This window comes from Pleurodeles waltl, chromosome 9 (genome assembly GCF_031143425.1).
Source record: "Pleurodeles waltl isolate 20211129_DDA chromosome 9, aPleWal1.hap1.20221129, whole genome shotgun sequence".
NCBI classification, from domain to species: Eukaryota; Metazoa; Chordata; class Amphibia; order Caudata; family Salamandridae; genus Pleurodeles; species Pleurodeles waltl.
Window position 1 is genome coordinate 976,319,623 of NC_090448.1, and position 14,303 is coordinate 976,333,925.

Below are 14,303 nucleotides of genomic sequence, written 5' to 3' on the forward strand. Positions count from 1 at the left end.
TTTTTTTTAAATAACTACTTTTTTGCACTGGGGACCTCAGCACCAGAGCTAGAGGATCAGGGTGTCCCCTTTTCTTTTTTTTAAATCTTTTTTAAGAGACTTAGCTGAAGCTGAGTCCCACGATGGCTGCCAGTACTTCCTGGCTGAAGTGTTGTCAGATAAACAGATCGTTGCATGAGATCGTGAGTATTAGCAAAGTCTTCATGCATCCAGATACCTATATTTAGTTTTCTTTTAATATCTCAAAAACTACTGAACAGATTTCCTCCAAACAAAAACAAGACTTCTTTCTGGACCAAAAGCTATTGTTCTGCCACATTTGGTGTAATTTTGTCCAGCTGTTTAGACTGCAGTTGTTTTCAATAGCCCTATGGAAATTTAAATGGGAAACACACTTTTTTTTAGCCCCCACCACCCCTTTTACTTGGCCCCCGCTTGATGGATCACCCCGAAACTTCTCATGTACAACACGATTCATGGGAACACTTTTTTGGGAACATTTTGTGAAGATTCGTCAAACAGCGGCAAAGACGTAGGCAAGTCAAAAAATGCTTTTTCTATGTAAACATGGTCCTAACTATACGTACTGGCAACCGCCAGCAGGCTATATAACTATATATATATATATATATATATATATATTTATTTCCTTTTAGGAAAGTGCAACTTGACCACGGGACGTAGTAGCAGGAGCAAGCCCTGGGTGGTGGTGGTCCCCAGGGCCATCAGTGGCTCCTCAAGGGGGGGCGCGCGGCCACTCTCCAACGTGGAGGTAGCCCCGGGGAGGTGGCGGTCCCCAGGGCTTGGGTCCAAAATAGATCCCCTTTACATTCTTTAGTATTTGCACCAGGGAGGTGGTGATCCTTGGGCCTGCGGGGGTGCCGCGGAGCCCCCCTGTAGCCCATGGGGGCCTGTCGGCCTCCGCCACAGCCCCAGGGACCACCACCTCCCCAAGTGATTATTTAAATATATGTGGGGGGGCGCACAATCCCCGCACCCTAGGGACCCCCACCCCTGGGGCAAAATGCTTTCAATATGTGAGGGGGCCCAATGGCCTCCCCCATAGCCCTGGGGACTGCCACCTCCTGGGGCAATCATGCAATTGTATGTGGGAGGCTGCGCAGCCCCCCTTGCAGCCCAGACCGCCACCTCCCCGGTGCATTCATGTAATTGTAAGTGGGGGGCTGCACTGCCCCCCTGCAGCCACGGAGACCACTACCTCCACGGAGCAACCATTAAAAAAAGAAGAGTGTGTCCATTTCAGAACCCCTCAGTCCCAGGGACCACCACCTTCCAGGGGCTATTTATGTAGGGGGGGGGCCGTGTGGCCCCCTTCGTGAAGCCACTGATTGCCCTGGATACCGCCACCTCACAGGGTGGGCTCTTGTTATGTCCCGGGGTGCCCACCCCCAGGACGCAGCTGTTTGCTGTGGCTTGGCTGCAGCTTTACAGTTGCTTCCAAGCCACAGCAAACACTCTGCTTGCAGCGAGGGAGAGCTGTCAAAATAGCTCTCCCTCTCTGAGAGCAGAGGTTTCCTCTATCTCCCTGCCCACAGAAATGCAGGCAGGGAGACAGAGGAAACATTGCTCTCATAGAGAGGAAGATGCTTTAGCAGCTCCCTCACTGTGACATTAACGCAGGCTCTTGCAGGCAGCGGGAAGCACCCAGGTCACCTGGTCAGGCCCCGGGGATGAGGTCCCAGGGGCTGAAATCGGCCTTTGGAGGGGGGCCGCAGACAAAGGTCAATTGGGAATAAAACACATCGGGAGAGGCCCAAATAAACTCACTTTTGCACATACAGGAGATTCGAGCACCTCTTTCCTGGTGGGAAGGTATACATATATATACCCCCGTTTCCACAAGGTTGTGTGTAGGGAAAAGTAAAATCTTTTATTAAACTTGGAGAGAGATTGGAAAAATATTTTTATTTTAACTATTAATGTCAATTAATTTGATATATTTATTTGAAACACACAACTAAAGAAAATTGCTACAGCACTATTAACTAACTTTTAATTAAAATGATATAAATAATACATTTTGTAAAGTTTTAAAATATGCATGAAAATTCTTACAAGTGGTGTATACAATTAGTATTAAGTAATTTAATAATATTTTATGAAATGTATTACTTTCTTTTTTAATTAAAAGATATTTAAATATATTTTGATTACCATTATGTCCTATATTTATTAATGTTTTAACATGAAATTATATTTGTTGATATTTTTAACTTTTTTAAATATTTAATTCAAATTAATATTATTTTCTATGGGCTTTACATTTTAGTCCCTGCCCCCAATATTTTATTATGGGAAGGTGTTGTAGTACCAGTGGTTGTCCATGTTTGGTGCTTTTTAGAAGTAACTTACAAGTGTAAATTTGGGTCCACCCCTTTGTCAGAAGGTGGAGATATGTAAGTCTACACTTTTGAGAAACTTTATGCTTGGATTTTGTGAATAAAAGACATATACAGCAGAAAACAGAGGGAACAAATCAACACATCATGGCACCAAGCTCAGTGAAACTTTCAATCATCATTGAGTCACACTTAATCCTGACAGTTCAATATATTGCACAATGCCCCCACTACCGTATTGATTTCGCTACAACACGATCATATATAAAGAACTCTGACCAAAAAAACCATGAATTGTTTAAAACATTTATTTATATATTGAAAATTATAACAACCGAAACCCCCAGCTGTTAGCTTGTAGATCATTATGAGATCCATCTCCTTTGCATGGTCGCAGAATATATTTCCAATGCAGGGAAATATTTCCACAGTCTAATCCTTAATGCTTCCTCTGGTGTTTAGCCCAACTCATCCGGCCTTAATCCACCCGAAGATAGTCCCATCAGCACAGGAGTATTGGGTAAAATGCTCTCTAGTTAGTCTAATCTAAGGATACTTTTACTCCCTCAGATTGCTTCCAATAAAGGTTGACGCATTTTACGCATTTTGGCCAATCTATTTTAAAGGCATCCTCAGGACTGTGAAAGTTAAAGCAACCATTATTACAGAGTCAAACTGCTCTAGTACGAGTGTGGCCCTTCTATGCGCTTCCTATAATATCATTTATCTCCAGATGAATATGCGGATGGACGAACAGAGCAGAGCAGAATGTACTCCACAAATAGATAGCAGATAAACCTCCTTGTACAACAACCGTTGTTGTATAGTGACCCGCAAGTAGCCAGAAGTAGAGCTTCAAAAGCCTCCCTCAGTACTCTACGGGGAGAGAAGGGGCCTCCTTTCTGCAATCCCTGGGCAAAATTAAAATTACTTGTGTAAATTAGTCACAAGTGTAATTTACCTTTGTGAATAGCCCAACCGTGTTGACAAAAGGCTGCTTTTTTCAACACATATTTTTTCAAGTATATTGTGTGAGGTTCATGAATCAGGAGTGACAGTTTGCAAACCTAGAAAAAAAAAATTCAATTTCGTTTGAAATGAGTAATGCAATTTTTTAACACATCCATGATATTGAATCGACCAAGTAGTGGACAGGTGTTCCCAACATGTCCGCATATGTTTTCATATATTTTTAGCATAAAATTTTGAGACCTCCTAATGGTGCATGAATTGAATTTGAGTATTGACCAATCACAGGATTGTTCTATTAACTATTAATCCTGAAACAGCCAATTTCACTCTATGTTCTAAATGTGGCAAATATTTTGATAGCATCTTCAAAGATCTGTAATAACCAATAAAGAAAGCTAATATGTCTTCCAAAGTTTTTATTTACAATTTTGTTAACTAAGTACAATGCAGGGGTGAACACCGCAAATGTCAAGGAGGACGGGAAGCAAAAGGGACAGGGGAAACAAAAAAAAAATTAAAAACACTTACCTTTCTCGTCGCTGCCGCCTCCTGCCGCCTCACTCCTCTTCTGGTGTCCCAGCATTCATTGGGGACTGTCTCAACCTCAGATAATTTAGCTCCTATGTTATGGAGGTCAGTTCTGAGCAATGAAACTTCTAAAGAGAATGAGTCTATCTTACTTTTGAGGGAGGTACGAACTCCTGTGATTGCTGACAGAATGCCCTGGAGTGTGAGGGTGCTTTCCTGCATGATGGCTTGCATTGCCCCCAGTGTAGTCGACAGTCTCCCTAGGCATTGCATACCTCTCCAGCTTTGTTTGGTGCGCAGGCCGGGCTTCTGTACCCCCATCATTATTAGCAAGATCAAGGGCAGATCAGGAGCTGGGTGTGGAGTTGTCCGTTTGAACGAGTGGTCAGTGATCTCAATGTCTCTCTGCTAGGTACAGTTATGGCCTCTGTGACTGGATACTATTAGCGCTCTGTCACAGAAGTAGGTGCCTACGACGAGTTCTGCTTGAGACTGGTCAGTATATTGGCCCATGGTCTAGGCCGACATTCTCCACTCACCCAAGAGGGGGCCAAGCGTTGCATGCCAAGGCAGGGCTCCCAAGGGCGGCCACGGAAAAGTCTAGTTGGGGCCGGTGATTGCACAATCCGTATCGCACCCAGCTCCTATGCAGCAGTAACTCTGGAGGGGGTGCCAATTGTAGTGTTGGCGGCTGCCAGCAATGAATATTAACAAAAGGCAACTCACTCATAAATTCAGTTCACTCGTGGTAAGGTGTGTCTAGCGGGCTGCACTCTACGATTCTGGCCCCTGTTACTCTTCAATGCCGCCTCTAGCCACACCCTAAACCACGCCTTTATTTATAACCAATACCACATGACCAGGTCAGAGAATAGCTGGTAAACTAAAGGGGGGAGGGGGAAACATAGGACTAATTCCCCTTCGGCACTCCTCCAGTCTTGTCGTTAATGGTAGTGCCCAGTGACCAGTTACATCACTGGCGCACCACTACATTCCTCCTAAAAATCAAAACAAAATACTTATATCACAGACTCTCGAGTCACACATCCAACAGGTGATCACGTAGCCTCACTGATGGGGCCAGGTTGCTATGCAGATGGTACCTCGTGCCCTCGGACCTTCCAGGGCCAGTACTTTGACTCGAGTTACTCAAAGGCATAACATCTTGAGCGGGAACCTGCGAAGCTTCAATCGACACTTCGGGGCTTGGCACATCAAAGCCATCACAATCAGGTAGCGATGACAGATCATCATCCGCTACTGGCATGTTAGGTTCTTGCAGGGTCTCTGTTGAGGAATGAAATCTCTTAAATAGAGATAAATTGCGGGTCACAATGTCAGCGCCACGTTAGGCTACCACTGAAGATCCATTCCGACAAATGACTGTCCTGGGAACGGGATCAAAAGGCATGCAGAATTTACTGCCTGCGGACAGTTCTCTTAGCAGCACCTTATCACCAACTTTGAGGTCTGATGGCAGATCCCGTCGTCGGCGACTGGCGTAAAAGCCCGTCGTCGGCGACTGGCGTAAAAGCCCGTCGTCGGCGACTGGCGTAGCGATTCGTAGCAGATCGTCGCTCTTGGACTTGGTCAAGATCTATGGAAGTGGGGACCCAGGACCGGTGATGTGGGATGGAGTCAGCCACTGCCCTCCCAAATACCACATGCCCAGGGGCTCGACTCGTGGTGGAGTGGGGGCGTCTGGCGATAGTTTTGCAAGAACGAATACACAGCATACTCACTGGATTGACCACTAACATGGGCAATACGTATTACCTTGTTCAAGGTTCTCATGAAGTGCTCGATTTCGCCGTTGGCCTGTGGCCACCGTGGCGTGATCCGCCGATTGCGGATACCAGCACTTTCAAAATACCTCACCAGTTCTCGACTCTGAAAAGGCGGCCGTTGTCAGTCTTGATCTCTAAGATAAGACCATGAGTGGCCATGATCTTCTCAATGCGGGATATCACCACTTCGGCTGTGAGAGTAGGTATGATCTCTACTTCAGGGTATTTTGAAAAGTTGTTGATCATGACCATAATGTGGCGGCCATCTGGGAGGCTCCCAAAGTCAAGACTAGCTGATACCCATGGCAACTCGTGACTGGGCTCAGTTTCAACTGGAGCTGGTCGGCTAGGTTCTCCAGATGCTTGGCACCACTCACACGACCTTACCACACTTTCTACTTGTTCATCCATGATGGGAAACCATACCTTGGACCTCAGGCAGCTCTTGGTCTTGACCATGCCCTGGTGGCCATTGTGAGCCAGCTGTACTACTCGGTATGGGAGTGATGATGGAATTACTAGCCAGCACCCTCTGAGGCGACATCCATCCGCATCTACCGTTAGCTCATCCCGTACATGGTACAAACTTCCTAGAATTTGTTGGGAGACAGAAGTTAGAGTTGGCAGCTGCTTCTTCACTATGAACCATTGGTTGGTCTGGATCACCTTCAATGCCTTCTGAAGGCATTCGTCACTGGGCGTAGCTTGGACTATCTCGCCCACGGATAGGGGCAGTGGCCTGGACCGGTCTGAGATGTATTTGACATACTCTTCTGTTTCATGTGCATCATGTATTTCACTGTCTGAGGCTGCTCTGGGGTGTCTCGACAGATAATCTGCAGGATTATCGGACCCCGGACGGTATTCCAACTGACATCCATAGTCCTAAAACTGGAGTATCCATTTCTCTATCCGAGGAGGGAGTTTTGAAGCGGTGCAGCAGAATAGGGGTATGAGAGGTTTGTGGTCGGTTGTTACTAGGAATGGCCGACCATACAGCCCCAGTGCACAGCGATTGCTTCCTTCTCTATGTGGGAGTACCTTTGCTCAGTCTCGGTTAAAGACCTGCTTGCAAAGGCTACCGGGGATCAGTCATTGCCGTTTTGCTTCTGGAATAACACAAACCCTAACCCTTTCGGTCCGGCATCGACTGTGACTTTGGTTTCCTTGCAGGGGTCAAAGTATCGCAGAGTCGTATCACTGGATAGCTTTGAACGCCACTTGTTCGGCCAAACTCCAGGTCCATGGTTCTGACGATTTGGTCGGGTTTCGGAGTGGTTGAGTGAGAGATGACAAGTCTTTAATAAAGTGGCCACAGTAGTTCACCATGCCTAAAAAGCTTCTGACCTCAATCACGCAGGTAGGAGGGGGCGCATCTTTGACATCTCGCACTTTAGCAGGATCAGGTGCTACTCTGTCGGCTGAGAACGTGTACCCAAAGAATTGTATTTGGTTCGTCAGGAACTCACATTTTCTGCGGTGCAGTGTCAAGCCGGACTCTTGGATTCTGCATAGAACACTTCTGAGCCGTGAGTGGTGTTCCGCTATGGTCAGCGCGTGGATCAGGATGTCATCACTGACATTGATCTTGCCTGGCAGGTCTGCCAATAGTTCATGTATCACATTTTGGAAGACTTCAGCTGCACTGGAGATTCCGAAGTTCAAATGCTTGTATCTCCTCAAACCTACGTGAGTGGTAAACATTGTGATGTAACGCAACTCTTTTGACAATATCAGCTGATGGTATCCTGACCGTAGGTCAAGCTTTGAGAACCTGCAAGACCCACTGAGCTCACCTATTATGTCGTCAATCGTGGGTGTTAGGTGTCGCTCTCGTATGATGGCGACGTTGGGAGGAGCATGTCTACGCAGATGCCGACCTCTCCAGGTTGTTTGGGTTTTCGCGCTACTATGATTGGTGAGATCCAGGGCATTGGTCCTATCACTCTCTCTATGATGCCAGCTTTTTCGAGGTGATCTAGCTCCTTTTCCACCTGTGGTCTGAGGTGGAACGCAATGCGCCGGTGGCGAAGTGCGACCGGTTGCACGGTCTTGTCAATGTGTAACTTCACCTCTTTGTCCCTCAAGCACCCGATTCCTTCAAACACATCTTGGTATTGGGTGAGGAGTTTTGTCACTGATTCCCGTTGTATGCCAAGTGGGCAGGTGACTACTCCTAGGTCTTCCGCTGTCTTGCAACCTCCATGTCTTTCCTCAGCTACGTACACTTTTGGGTGGATGGTTGTGGACTCATATGTGATGGCGGTTTGGAAGACACCTTTCAGTGCCAGCGGTGTATTTTGTCCATAGGCATACACTTTGATCTTGGCTTTGGTCAACACAGGGACTGGAGTCATCTGACAGTACTCATTGGCAGCAAGAATGTTTATAGACGCTCCGGTGTCGACAACTGCCAGAATTTCGTGGGTGCCTACTGGGACTTGGCATCTTGGTAGTTTCTTTGATGACTGGACAGTGTTTCCAATTGTAAATAGGGAAAGAATGATGTGCTCCCCATCCTCATCGTCGTCCATGTCGCTGCCGTGTTCTGATTTGCTTGTGGTTGTGTTGACGGATGCACTGCCGGTGCGCGTCTTGTTTGACCTGCACACCTTTACAAAATGGTGTAGCTTTCCACAGCCTGCACATTTGTTTCCCCTTGCCGGGCTTTCAGATGGCCTGTGTGATGGTCTGCCGCAGTATCCACACTGTTGTCGGTAGTTTATACGTTCGATATTTTGCTTTGCTCGTGGGTGGGACCACTGCATTGATGACCTCCTCTTTTATAGGTCTTTGTAGGGCTGCCTCCATATGAGATGCTCGGGCTTTGGACAACTCTTTTGTGTGTCCCATCATCAGGATGTCGGGCAGGGATCTTCCTGACTCTTCAAGGATCCGCTCTCTGAGCTTTATCGACGTGCACCCTTTTATTATTTGCCCTCTTATCTCTTCTGCTTCGTCTGCTAATCTGCACGTGCTGGCCAGGTCTTTCAATCTCATGTGGAATGAGTCTATTGATTCTTCTGTTTGTTGTCGGGCCTGTCTGAAGACGAAACGCTCATAATCAGTGTTGGCCATGGGCTCAAAGTGTCTATTTAGGGGAGTTATCAAGGTGGTGTGCATTTTGAGGGCGTCTTCAAGGAGGTTTTTAAAATTTTGTAGATATCTTTACACCCTAAATGAAGAATCATGGCATGCTTCTGAGCGTCCTCCACCTTGGGTGCTTCAAAAAATAGTAGGACCCTCTCCACCCAGTCTCTCCACCTTGGAGCCTGGGCAGAAGGGGCTCCTTCGACAATGAAGGGTTCTACAGGGGGAATGACAGACATGATGTGAGTGGGTAAGTACACCTGCTTTACAGTAAGTCTTTATCAGTGTTAGGAAATGTCTTTGCACTTAATGGGACACCAAAAACGCCACTTGCAGGGTTGTGTACTGGAGCAAACCTGGTGTAGTCATCAAAACAGTCCTAGCAGAGTGTTCAGATTTGCTTGAAGGCCGTGGGTGCTGAGCGTCACGCTTGCAGGAGTGTGGTGAGCGTAGGGGCTGGTTAGCCCGAAGAAAGGCCTCGCGCGGGGCCGCTGTGATGCCGCGGCGTGGTGGCAGCAGGCTAAGTGGACGTAGTGGGCGGAGCTGAAAAACAGGCCTTGAAGGGAGCGGCATGCCCCACGATCGGGGTACTGCCCGTGTGTGCAGTAGAGCTGCCGGGGAGTCTCCACAGTCTCTCACGCCTGGTAGTAGCCGCACTCACCAGGTTGGTTGTGGCCGAGATGTTTCTCCCTTATTGCCCAGTATTGCTCCCGACTGGGGGAGAGGCCCCTCATGATTACCCAGTGCCCACTGCGACCCAGGCCCCATGAGTCCAGCCAGGTGCAGTGCAGTCCAGTCTCTAGCCCACAAGTCAGGGAGGCGCAAGGGGAGTGCGGCATGCTTGCCTTACTTGGCTAGGGTGGTGATTCTCCAGCGGTGCAGCTGCTCCGCTGCTTGTTAGTGGGGCCGCGGGCTGTCTCACTAGACGATTTCACCAGTGCCCTGGATCTCCATCACAATCGTCCACAGCTTCCTGTAAACAGATCAGTCACTCCGTTTCGTGCAGTTGGGGCCGCAGTCTAACTCGCCATGTGGACTCACCAATGCACCAGACCGCTTCCACAATCGCCTGTAGCAATCAGGTGGGTCGTAGCGGAGGGTGCCACAGGTCAAGCGGGGCACCTTCAGGCCTTACATTCAAAGCTGCGGCAAGTCCAGGCGGGCTGTCGGATTCGTCTTTCCTCTCTTCAGTGCAGCCACGCTGCCCACTCAAGGCCTCGACAGCGTAGCCTGCAGCAGTTTGGTCGGTTTCTTTGCCCCCCGGGCTTGGTAAAAGGCTGCAAATGGCTTTTCGGCATCCCCAGGAATCACCACTTCTAACACGGTGTATTAGTAGCAGTGGGGACCGGATTAATGCATGTATATTAGGGGATTATCGCTGCGGGTATTGGAGCTGCTCTAGGCAGCAGCCATCTTCTTGGGTGGCCAGCCATGCCCCCATGTCTTCCAAAGTTTGGTGTTAATCTGACTTTTTGCTGTGCAATCGAGCAAAAAACTCCTGACGGAAATAGAATGAGATACATATTTTTTAACCACCCTCCATAACATATACCACCTCCTTTTGCCAATTTACTGGAAACATGAGGAACATGTTCATAGGTAGCAAAACATTTGAGTAGGAATTTAGTACTAGTGTGTCAAATGGAACTAGTTATTAGCTATCATAAAAAAACTTTCGGCTGTATTCTGCTTTGAAACGTACAGTAAATAAAATGCATCCGGTATCCAAATGAGGCAAATGAGCATATTCTACTGCAACGAGGACCAGAGCACAAGCCAATGAAGTACAATCTGCAATCTTTATAAAAACCGAAACAAGCTGAAAGACAAAGTGATTCTAGAGCTCTCAGGCAAACCAAAGAAACCAAAAAGATGTAAAATTCCCTCTCTCGTTTTCAGCTTGTCTCAGTGAAACCTTAATGAATCCTTCAGTCAGGCAAACTCTTCAACAGGTGCACTATTGAAAAAATAGGACCCAAGGGGTTTAAAACTCTAGGAGTTTGAGCCTATCTCCGAAGCTGGGGATGCACAATCCCTTCCAGCCTGAGCCAACATCCCATCACAACCTCTCAGATATGAAATAATAAGTGGAAGTGGATTAAATCGATACACATCTACCCACACCCACCCTCCTCGCTTTCTAGGGCCTGGGAAGTTATTAACATTCCTATTCCTAATAAGGTCCCAGCAGTCTGATACCCAAGACGTGAAAACCCCAAGCCCCAATCAATTATTTTCAATTCTCAGACTCACCTAAACACTTTGGCATTTCCCCCCTCGCTTTGGTTTAGCACTTGTGCTGAAGAGCAAATAGCCTGTGTTGGGTGACCCCACACCAATTCCCCACATGGCACAGAAAATGAAAACTCTATAGACTTCTTTTCATGTCACTTCCCAGTACCATCTCACAAACTTGCATCTCCCTCAGTAACAACCTGTTCTATTCACCTTAGGGGCAGATTGGTGCTCTCTCTTCCCCTAAACCGTTCTACACCCATGACATGGTTGGGTAACATTAACCCATGTGATAGTTTAATAAGCAAGGAAGATGGCCGATGTCCTGATGTGTAGCACCATGCTTTCGGGACAGTTTATAATGTCCCCAGAAACCATTTAGGGTAAAGTTGGACTACATTATATAATTGTTTGTTATGCATTCTATATGTATCTATATACATATGTATGTGTGTGTGTATATACACACGTATGTATACACAAACACACACACACACAGAAACACACGTTACATTGTTGGAGGATTTCATTGCTCAAAATGCCGTGGTAGAACAACCCATATTTCACAAGGAACCGTGACAATGCAAAGCATTTCAGTATTACCTGTCAAATATGTATTATATTATCATAAAACCGTTCCTATACCACACTGCAGAGCTTTTTTATTGTCAGGTCTGGGAGGATTATGGGGCATGAAGGATCAAAATGTGCAGCAAATGTATTTACATTATGTGAAAAGAAACACAAATACTACAGCCCATTATGGTGCACAGTATTGTAACCACTGGGTTGGTGAGGCTAGCATAGCGCCTCATCATTGACAGGCCCTTTGCACAAAGCCTGCTGCAAATTTCCTCTAACCATGGAAGGCTATCTTGGTGGCACGGCGTTAGTGTGAACCAGGCTACACGCAGAATTAACTGGGTATGGTTGAAGGCCTTGAAACGTGGGCTCGGTGGCAAAGGGACTGGTGAAGTGACTGCAGTCCAGGCCTTATAATTAGAGCATGCTGTGTCCTGCATGTGCCCAAAATCCAATGCTTACGGTCTGTGCACGTTCTTCAGTGCCATGGAGTTTTCTGCAGGCCCTGCACAGGGAGCCAGCTGCGAATGACCAAAAGCTCTATGTAGCACATTCAGTGCCATAGGACTGGTATCAGATCCCATAATACACAGCCAAATATCATGCACAGAATGCTTGGTGTAACATGGCCTTACTACAGGACAAGCTGTCGGGTAGACGCCATCTTGACATCTCAGAGTGTTAGGGGTTGATGTTGGGCCTGATTGCAGGCTAGGCCCTGTATTCTGAGGCCACTGCAGACGGCCTTTCAACAGGCATGGCATAGTTGAACATATCCTTCAGGTTGACTGGGAATGTCCTGTATTTACCTGCTACATTGCAAGACATACAATTGTAATTTGAAGGTCAACTTGCAATATGCTTTATCAAGTATACAACGCGTAGAAGGTGTAGAAGGCTTCAGAGGCCTCAGGTCGAAGATTTTCAGCTAGTGGCATTCAAGCCCACTGTAAAACTAGAATGCATGGTGTAGTCAATAAAATCCTAATAACTGTTAATTCAGCATGGATCGTTTGTCATAAATCAATCATCATCCACAGCATGCTACCTGAGCACAATTTATGTGCTGAGAAGTGGTGATCTAGAGTGTAAATGATCCTCTTTAGACAATATGCATTTTTTGTAATTAAAGTGTCAATTCTAGACAAAGATATGCTATCTATAGGATCCTGTATCTTTCAGGAATAGAAAAAGGAATATTTGTAAACATAGAAAATGTTAGTATTAGAAAATCGTTTATCTGTGAAATTATGATTTTGGCGGTTTGGGAGAACCAATAAACACTTTACTTAGTGGTGTTAGCCATGTATGTCCCAATTAAACAATTTCTACCTCATCCTTCAAGAAGCATTTGATTTACAATGTGCATTAGCAACATTTTTAAATCAAATCTATGATTTCATCTGTTTCAGTCGAACTTCAGTAATGCATTAGTTTTGATGAGTAATACAAAAATATGGTTACTTTTATGGTAATACCCTCTCTCTCTGCCTTGAAGGAAAGTGGGAGCATGTTTTTGATGCCAACCTAACCAAAGAAGCCACTTTCAGTGTGGATAAGAACACAACAGTGAGAGTACCCATGATGGAACGGGAAGGCGTATATAATTCATGGCGAGATCATGATTTGTCCTGCGTCGTTGTGCGTCTCAACTATGGTGGAAATGCTTCAGCCTTCTTCATCCTGCCTGATGAAGGAAAAATGAACGAAGTGGAGGAAGGACTTTCATCTGCTACACTACAAAAGTGGTGGCACACACACCGTGAACGGTATTCTTCACCATTTCATAACGTACTAGCGACACGATAATCTGTAGTGCTAAATGCTAATGTTTTCAGTGCATAAAACCAATACATAAAACCAAGACACCCTTGCTATACAGGAGCAGTTTTTAGGTCTCGCTTGCAGACTATATTAGATGGCTGTTGTCTAAGACATATTGTTTCCAATACAATATACATAGATTAGGTTTGGGGTCAGCCCATTGGTTGACTTTCATGGTAATTTAATTTGCTTGCTTATAATTCAGTGGTGTTCCATTGTCTTCACGTGTTTGTCCTTCGCCTAGAGCAAAACTTCCTTGCCACTGTTTTTGATTGGATGACCTGTATTTGAAAACTTCAAGGTACTCCTTGTTTACGTTTGCGCTTTGCTGTTCTCTCTCGCTCTTTACTGTTTGCCGCTTCCCCTTCTCACACTCTCACTCCAACCTTCTCTCTGCTGCTCTTCCACCCAGTTCACGGGGTGCTTCAGCCACGCTTCCTTGTTCCACCCAACGTATTTTTCTACAATTTACCTCAAATACTTCCCCACCTCTCCATCATCACTGCCCTCTCTTGAATGCAGTGTTTACTTCCTCCCCTCGCCCGTTGCTACTGCACAGTTCACCACTCCTCTCTGTCCCGTTTATTTTATTTCCGTATTTTTTATGATTTTGGGAGGGTACAACAGCTGCAATGCAAGTTGCTATCATCAGCCCCATATGCATGGTATTGAATACCTGCACGTATACAATCTCACTGAGGCTAAAAGCTAAAATGGGTACTGTGTCATGACATGTGACGTGTTTTTTCAGAAAGTGAGATCTAGTGGATTTGATAAGACTTGTTTTACTAGATGAAAGATGAAACATAATAACTGCAAGTAGCAGAGGACCTGTTAAGTCTTCTCATTCACCAGTTGTCCTTATGGACAGTTCTCTCGCGGAGCTTCGCGTCCTCAACATTCCAAACCTCGTGGTCTTAGTGTA

At 46.1% G+C, this 14,303-nt stretch overlaps 1 protein-coding gene across 3 annotated transcripts in view; it reads left to right on the forward strand.

Moving 5' to 3' along the window:
• The window catches only part of LOC138260182 (alpha-1-antitrypsin-like), a 78,856-nt gene that overhangs the window by 49,795 nt on the left and 14,758 nt on the right, over positions 1-14,303 (forward strand). For all 3 annotated transcript variants that reach the window (XM_069208427.1, XM_069208426.1, XM_069208428.1), the window contains exon 3: positions 13,053-13,323. In XM_069208427.1, the coding sequence (XP_069064528.1) occupies positions 13,053-13,323 (271 nt within the window). The remainder of the gene's footprint in view (positions 1-13,052; positions 13,324-14,303) is intronic.